Source organism: Egretta garzetta, unplaced genomic scaffold, assembly GCF_000687185.1.
Source record: "Egretta garzetta isolate BGI_Z169 unplaced genomic scaffold, ASM68718v1 scaffold313, whole genome shotgun sequence".
NCBI classification, from domain to species: Eukaryota; Metazoa; Chordata; class Aves; order Pelecaniformes; family Ardeidae; genus Egretta; species Egretta garzetta.
The window spans coordinates 2,500,410-2,508,476 of record NW_009259063.1 but is presented as its reverse complement, the minus strand read 5'-3'; the positions used below and the strand labels follow the sequence as shown (position 1 = coordinate 2,508,476).

Below are 8,067 nucleotides of genomic sequence, written 5' to 3'. Positions count from 1 at the left end.
TCCCTATTGGCCCCAGGGTGAAGGCAAATTGGCTCAAGCTCGTCTTGTTTCTGAACAGATACTATTACTATGTCAAGATAATTTTCCTCCTTTTTTTCCCAACTATTTCTGGGTTCTAAGTGCTTCCTGCGATGGGGTGTTTTCAATCCCTGTTGCAAAAAAGTATTTTCAAAGCTGTAATTTTTGCCTTTAGGCAGTTATTAAATGGGACACAAAAGAGTGTAAAACTCTAATAAAAAATATACTACAGATATTTGGTATGATCTAATTCTGTGTGCAAGATTTAAGGTGCTCTTTACCTGGTCTTATGTCCTGTTCTTTGTCATCCTGAAGACCAAACTACAGCTATGGTGGGGATGGAGCTGTATCCTTAACGCCAGGGAAAGCTAAGATTGGATCAGACATGCAAGTTTCTTTGTAGTTCCAAATAATCTTTAAAAATTACTGCTGCTGCATGTGGTTGGTTTTAGTTACAACCCCATAATGCTGAGGGTGGAGGAACCTTTACAGAATGAAATAGAATTGCCAGTAATTTTCTCTGCGTAGTGGAGGTGTTGGCATTGGTGGTAATAGAGTGGTGGCCCTGGTGACCCCTCGTTGATTATGCAAGATTTTTGCAAAGGCTGTGTGGGGAATCAGGCATTTGGTAATGAAGGAGCAAACTTGTAGGAAATTTCTAGGAGGTTTCCTTAAGCATGTTTCCTTGTTGCACCCGGGCAGACCTAGAGAGAGCCTTTTGTTCCCACCACCAACTGCACCAGTAAGAAATTAGCGGAGAGGACCTGGTTGTTTCTGGTCGCATGGAGAACTGAGGAGTCCTTTGGCCATGCCCGTATGTTTTCTGGAGAGACATGATGATAGGACACTGAGTGAGCATCTGAATATTCAGTATGGCTTTTTGCAAGCAAATGTTATTTTTTTTCCAGCTTTATCAGTTTATTGCTTGTCAGTAACACAAAATAAGTAATCCAGTCAAATTTTCTGATACACCGGTTGGTACTACGAAGGACCTCAGGGCACACATTCAAACTGTGTGCTTTTGAAAGTGTTTGAAGAAGTTTGTTCCAGAGGGCAGACTTTTTTTCTTAGCAGACAGTAACCCTCCTTCAAGGTGAATTGCACGTTGTGCTCTCTGTGGAAGTACATTTTGGTAGCAGCTACTGGTCAGTGACTGTCCAGTCTTTGTAAGTGAACTTTCATCATTTCCCTTTCAACCTTCTTCCTACATAGGTGTTCTTTACTTGATGGAACATGAAGAAGAGTATGTTTTCACCCTGCCTAGTGCCTATGCTCGCTCGATACTTACCATCCCATGGGTGGAGCTTGGAGGGAAAGTCAACATCAGTTGTGCCAGAACGGGCTATTCTGCTACGGTCACGTTCCACACCAAGCCGTTCTACGGAGGGAAGGTCCACAGGTATGGGAATTACTGTCTTGTTTACCTGCTACTGGATTTCAGTGGAAAGACTCTTGGGCATCTGTTCGGTTCTTCTGTTGGAAGTATTTTATAGTCAGATACCTGAATTTCTTTTCCTATTAGTGTCTGAGATGACTTATCGCTTTAGAGCACAGTTTATTGTAGTTATACATTTTATATCGTTTAACTAAATTGGATATATTTCTCTCATTAAACTACAGTGAATGTATTCTTCCAGGCTCTGTTGCTTGTAAAAATTGCTGTAAGTGCAGGATCAGAAAAACGTACATAGAAAAGGCACTATTTCTGCTACACCAGCTGCTGCTTTTTGTGTGAGTCTTGCAGATGAACTGGTGTTCCAGGTGGAGCTCCTGGAAGGAGGAGGGAAGCGAAAGTGTCGCTGCCCATAGCAGTAGCTCCCTAGTGGGGACTCCCACTTCTGCACTGAAGTTCCAGATGATGAAAACAGTATTTGTGTCTTTGGTTCCCCTTTATTAAGGGTGTGAAAAGGCACTGTGCAAGATAGCTTCCTGTCTTACTTCCATGCTCGAGCTGATGACCCAGTCATTGACATACACAGACCCCTTTCTTGTTCTGCTGCGGACCATAGCAGTGTCCATCAGTAGGCTGTGCTTTTGCGTGGCTGCCTCTGTTTTATTTCAGTTGATCTAATTATTCTTCCACATGTGTGTCAACCATTTCAACGTTGTATTCAGGCAAATATCAACATGGGCTAGCTTACAGGGCTTTTCCTAAAATGTGTAGGTTAATAATTGGTGCCATCAGGGTGAGTGAAAATTGAGGAAGGTTGTGCTGTATTAGCTTAATAATTTAAAAACTTAATTGAGTTTACAGATTACTTGACATGGCTTGCTGAAGCGTGTGTGTGCATGTTCATAGACACACGCACCCCCCCCACGAAACTTCTCCCTGCTTTTTGGGTTTCCAGTCATGTCTATCTGTTTTGCTCACTCTCAGACCAGTTCTTGGACCACTGAAGTAGCTTTAGTCATTGCCTCTCAGCAGCTGAGAAGTAGTAAACTCACAGAGCTAAAGAAGAAAATAAAGGTACTCGAAGTCTTTGACATAGGTATCTGACAGCATTATGTTCAGGTGTGAAAATAACACATGTACTGAAAATGTCACATGAATGTCAGGAGGTGTTTTTTAGGCCAATGAGGTAAACAGTTCTGGGTTAGAGCTGCGCATCAAAGTTTTAAGTTGGGTTACTGCTGTACGTGGGGAGAATTGTTGCCCCAAAGCTATTGCTGTATTAGCAGAGCTTTCTTGGGTGGAGTCTTTCTTTGTGGAGACAGCATCACTGCTTTGCTTGAAAAATGACTTTGTAGCTGTAGAAAGCTGCTTGTAGCCTTAGCGGTGGTAGTGCTTTCATCTACTGATAATAAATGGTACCTGTTATTTCTGTGGTCTTTTTTTCTTCCCTCTTGAATTAGGGTTACAGCCGAAGTGAAACACAATCCCACTAACACCATTGTATGCAAGGCACAGGGAGAATGGAATGGTACGCTGGAATTTACTTACAGCAACGGAGAAACCAAAGTGATTGACACTAACAAACTGCCTGTTATCAGGAAAAAGATTAGGCCGATAGCGAAGCAAGGCCCGCTGGAGTCAAGGTAAGGGTGGAGGCGTTCCAGCGTTCTGCTTCTGAACCTCAGATGGGAACAGAACAGGGAAGCAAACTGCAGTTATAAATGGCGTGGTTCAAAACTGCCTCGCTTCCCACAGCACGTTAATCCGGGCACAAATAGCTGAGAAGCTGTGCATTGGTTCTTTGGAACATAAATTACATTATAGTGACGTATGCATCCATTTTGTAGCGGGGGAAAATGCTTGTATGCGTTTTGATGAGCATTTGGAAAATGGTAATGCAGTGTTTTCAGCCGCTCTTTTGCGTGATTGTAACATGGTAGTCAAATTAGCCAGTTTTTTGCAAGTACTGTTGCATCTTATCACTGGAAGTTCATGTTTTATCTATTTTAGAATATATATATATATGTATAAAAATATGTAAAATGTGATGCAGTGTGAGATATAAATACACACACAGACACGTGGTTTTAAGGCTGTCAAGCACCCACATCACATGCCTAACTGACTATAGGTACATTGAATAACAGAACACGTTTTTTTCTACCGTCAATAACTGTTGACGCTTATCTTCAGAAAAATCAATATTTTTATTGAATTTGGGAACATTTTATTAGAGAATTTTAAAACACTAGTTAAGCTTCGTTTTATTTTCTGTAAATAAGTTCCCTTTGTTGTGCAAAGGTGTGTCTTGAGTCATTGTGCAGAGCCAGATAGCATTTTCCTGCTTTCTAGATACGTTTGCTTATCACAAACTCATTCTTCCCCTGTAATATAGGAACAGAAAGGTTGGAGTAAATAAGGAAACCAGTAGCTCTGCAGTGTATTTATTATATTTTTTTGGAAGCAAATTGCAACTAGCCAGTGTTTCTGCAGGATGTGCAGTTTATCAGATTATAAACAGAAACTTATTTAAATGCCCCTGGAAATAGGCGAAAGCGGCAGTTGGTTTCTTCTCAGTATTTTTCTGGGCAAAGTTTCTGCCAGGCTAATACAGAATAAAGGCATTGCATCTGAACGCGGTCAGCCCTGTGAAAACCAAGTTTGGTTACATACTGACAATTACTGTTAACTGGGAGCATAGAGCACAGACCTAGAAGGGCTCCCTAGAATCAGTGCATCAATTCCTCTGTTAGTAACCTGGTGGGAAGAGTCAGTGTCCCAATTTAATGTGCTCCTGGCTTTTGGCTAACGTTCCCTTACAATTCAAAAGTTTAACTGCAAATAAATGCGGAATAAATGCGTGTCATTTAGGGGTGGATCATCAGTAAAGAATGTGAACAGGAAATGATAAAAATAAATCCATCTGCTTTGAGAAAGAAGCTCAGGTTGTGAAGAGTCAGGAACACGAACAAAAGCTTGTGAGAAAGTGAACTTGCATGGCAAAATACCAGGAGTTGAGCAAATGATCACTGCAGCCCAGGCTGCCTCCGATCTGGGGTTGGACTAGATGACTTCTAGGGGTCCCTTCCAACCCAAAACATTCTATGAAATCTGAAAATCTGATCTACGAATGCATTGAATATCCTAGGAGAGCGATGGCTGACAAGCCGCGTGACTTGCAGAACTGGCAGGAGAACATCAGTCTGCCTCTCGCCGTGCTGCCAGGCATGTGGCTGCGGCAGAAGCGTTCTTACTCTGTCGCTTGTGCTCCTTCTCCATCACGCAGGCACCTCTGGCAACACGTCACCAACGCTCTGAAAGAAGGTAATATTGATGCAGCAACGGAACACAAGCACCGCCTTGAAGAGAGACAGCGAGCAGAGGAGAGGCAGCGTGTGGCTCTTACAACGCCGTGGAAGCCAAAATATTTTGCCAAAGAGGTACTTTTATTCTCTTATTTTAAAGACCTAGAGCATGTTTCCGCATACAGGAGGATGCTGGTACCAATGAGTTTGTCTGTGGTTTTTACCAAGGGCTAGCGTTGCTACATACCACTGATGGTTTTAAATTTTATTTTTGCCAGTCTGGCTCTTAAAGAAGAGGAATGGATTTTGCCATGTCCCTGTTCTAAATTTGCTCACTATCCCTCAGTTAGATTTATTTTAACCTGAATTTTTGGTACCTAATGTTAGGCACTTAAAGCTATGGTTTTTACCCTAAAATCCACACCTTAATTTGCAAATTAACTCACATCCCATACTAATCTTTATATCAGCATACTAAAGTGAACATGACCCAGGGATATTTGTCCAATGTAAGCATGGACATCTTAAACACAGTCTTGGGTTTCATCTGCTTGAAATGAAACAGATTTTACGAATTTCATCTTTGCCCTTTCTTAGAGGAAAGGGGGAAGAGAAATAAGACTGACGGAGGGAATTACTATGTGACTGTGTTGTTACATTAGCCCCTACGTGCAGTGATTTAAACCAGCAGTTCATCTGTTGCACCTTCCCATGGCTTCTCTTCCCCCTTGTCATTTTTTCCCTCCTGCCCAGATTACCTATAAATTGATTAAGCAGAGAATTTTCAGATGACTGGGATGGTTTCTTGCGTTGATGAGCAGTATTTTAGCTTTTATGTGGACATACACAGATCCAGTATGTATAAATCTTGTTTGTAAACTCTCCCCAATTTTCTTGCAGGGCGATGGTTGGCTATACTTGAATCCTCTCTGGAAGACCCATTGACGGGATAGAGCAGTTGCCTCGTAACTTTACCTTAAAGGCATTAAAATGATACGGTGTATAACTTCAAGGTGTCATTGAGTAGGTCCTGTTATCAGAAGATACAAACGAGAAGCTATATACTGTGAACGATGCATCTCAAAACAACCACAAGCTCACGTTTATTCAGGAGCCATTTTGTGTGTATAGATACACAAACACACACGCACACGCCCATATATACACACATACATACACGCGGTGTGTATGTGTTTGTGTGTGTATTATTTACACTCCATGTAAACAAGTATAAACACTAACAGAGATTTAAAGACCTTTTCCTCTAAGCGTTAGGGCATAGAACTCCGGCTGGACTCAGCTGGGGTGCCCCGAGTTGTGTGCTTGCAGGATCAGGCCCTATGCTAGTATTTAAGAAAATACTTTTTTATTAGTACTGGTTAAGGTTTTTCTATTTTTCACTTTTGCCAAAAATGTTTTGCACTTAAAATGTGATGTGTCACTTCATGGCAGTCCTTCTGTCTAAACAGTCATTGAGTAACTCACTTTGACGTAAGAATGATACACCGACAGCGCGCTCGCTCTTCGGGATGCTGATTTAAGAGCATGTTTCCTGTCACTTACGAGTGTGAATTTTCTGCCGTCTTCTAAGAAGTAGCAATACCTTCTCAAGAACGTTGTTCGCACTAACCTGTCGTGTCCTCACTTCTTTCTTTGTTCACGCTTCCAGCCGTTTCATAGATCTCCGGTCACCAGTGAGCCAGCTGCTCTGGTTATTTTGATCTTGCCGCGTAACGCGCTCTGGCTACGGTCACGCCAGTGCTTTTGGGTTACGTGTTCCGCTGAGCCCCTTCTGGCAGAGGTAGCCGGGGGTGTTCCAGCTCGCTCTTGCCTCAGATTCCGCCCCCGCGCCAGGGAGGCAGAGCCCGCTGCTGGGCTGTGCCTGAGGCGCCCCGGTTCACAGCCTCTTAAGTTAAACCAGCGCTGCGTCGACGCTCAAAGGCCGGGACGTGCAGAGGCGAGTGAGGCTGCGTAGGAGTCCTGTCCTGCTGGGCCGGGCGTGCGCCTTCCCCACCAGCCGAGAGAGAGGGGGGTTCTGTACGCTGCTGCTCTGGGGCACGCGGCAGAGCTCCTCTGCTCAGAGCCCTTCATTCCGCATTACAGCTCCAAGCAGCCCTGCGTCTTGGTTTCTTCTGGTTTTGCCCCAAGTCGATCCTGTAGCTTGACTTTGCTTTGTAAGGTGACCGCTGTGACACTAAGAAAGTGGATTTTAAAGGTGCATTAAAGCTTCATTGCTTTTCAGTTCGTATTTGTTGAAAGTGAAGATCTTTGGAGAGAAGCAACAACAAAAGGCACACGTAAGATGTGCTGACTTTGGCTCAGTGCTGCTGTTTTCAGTGCCCCATAAAGAAACCGCTACATTTTTAACATACAGTAGCATGGATGCCTACCTTTCTGTAGTACTGATTAATTTCGTGCCTTTTGTCTGCTTTCTTAATACAATAGCTTACACTTTATAGATATTACACATATATTTAGGTCAAAGCACTGCTTATATCTCTCTGCTCTTGTGCTTCCTGCATTTTGTAATATTTTTTTTTTTTGGTAGATTTTAAAATCTCCTGAGCAACTCAAAAGGCTGAACAGAAGTTTGTACAGAAGGAAACATGCCGTCGGGTGTTCATTTGGACACAATATCTGATAGATCTTTCCATTTGAACCTCAGATCCCTATTTCATGAAGGTGTGGCTCCTTTCCCTCCTAAATGCATTTTGTCTGCTTGTATGTACTTTTTTTGCATGTCAGAAAGACTCCTGTTCTAAATGATTTAAATCCTATTTTTTAAAACAAATGTGGACTGTATGAGCTTGGTTTTGTAACTGACACTTTTTTTTTTTTTTTAAATGAAAAAAACGTTATTTTTAGGAATAGCTGATGTTTTTGTGTTAACAAAACCAAAATGATGCTGTCATAGTAACCACCGAACTACTACCAAGTATCGTCAGGAAAATGTGTACTTTATCACCTGCAAGAATTAACTCTCTAGCAGATCCAGTCCTGCCCAAGAGGTCAGTCTGATAAGTCACTAGTCGTATTCATGCTGTTTGCGGTGTCATCACAATCAAAAACGCAGAATGAAACACGTGGGACACCCTCCCAGAACTTTGACTTTCACGCACCAAAGAACAAGCCACACACTCCCTAAAAATAGCCATTGGGAACCTCTCTCTGCCGGGCACGTGGGCCTGCGCTCCTGGAAGAGTAGACCTCTTTCAGCTTTGATGGTGTGACTGTCAAGGCTACAGAGATGCTGTAGCCACTCTTTTAAGGAGAAATTTGAATAATTTTATGCTTGTAATTTATTGAAGATTTTTTTCTGTCTGCATGGTTGGTTGTTCCTGCATGCCGAGA

General features: G+C 42.6%; 1 protein-coding gene across 1 annotated transcript in view; it reads left to right on the top strand.

Moving 5' to 3' along the window:
- The window catches only part of OSBPL10 (oxysterol binding protein like 10), a 121,232-nt gene extending 114,627 nt beyond the window's left edge, over nucleotides 1-6,605 (top strand). Inside the window, exons 10-13 of the mRNA XM_009635158.2 lie at nucleotides 1,231-1,417; nucleotides 2,872-3,054; nucleotides 4,698-4,851; nucleotides 5,617-6,605. Of these exons, the coding sequence (XP_009633453.1) occupies nucleotides 1,231-1,417; nucleotides 2,872-3,054; nucleotides 4,698-4,851; nucleotides 5,617-5,661 (569 nt within the window). The 3' untranslated portion in view covers nucleotides 5,662-6,605. The remainder of the gene's footprint in view (nucleotides 1-1,230; nucleotides 1,418-2,871; nucleotides 3,055-4,697; nucleotides 4,852-5,616) is intronic.
- The last annotated feature ends 1,462 nt before the right edge of the window (nucleotides 6,606-8,067 follow it).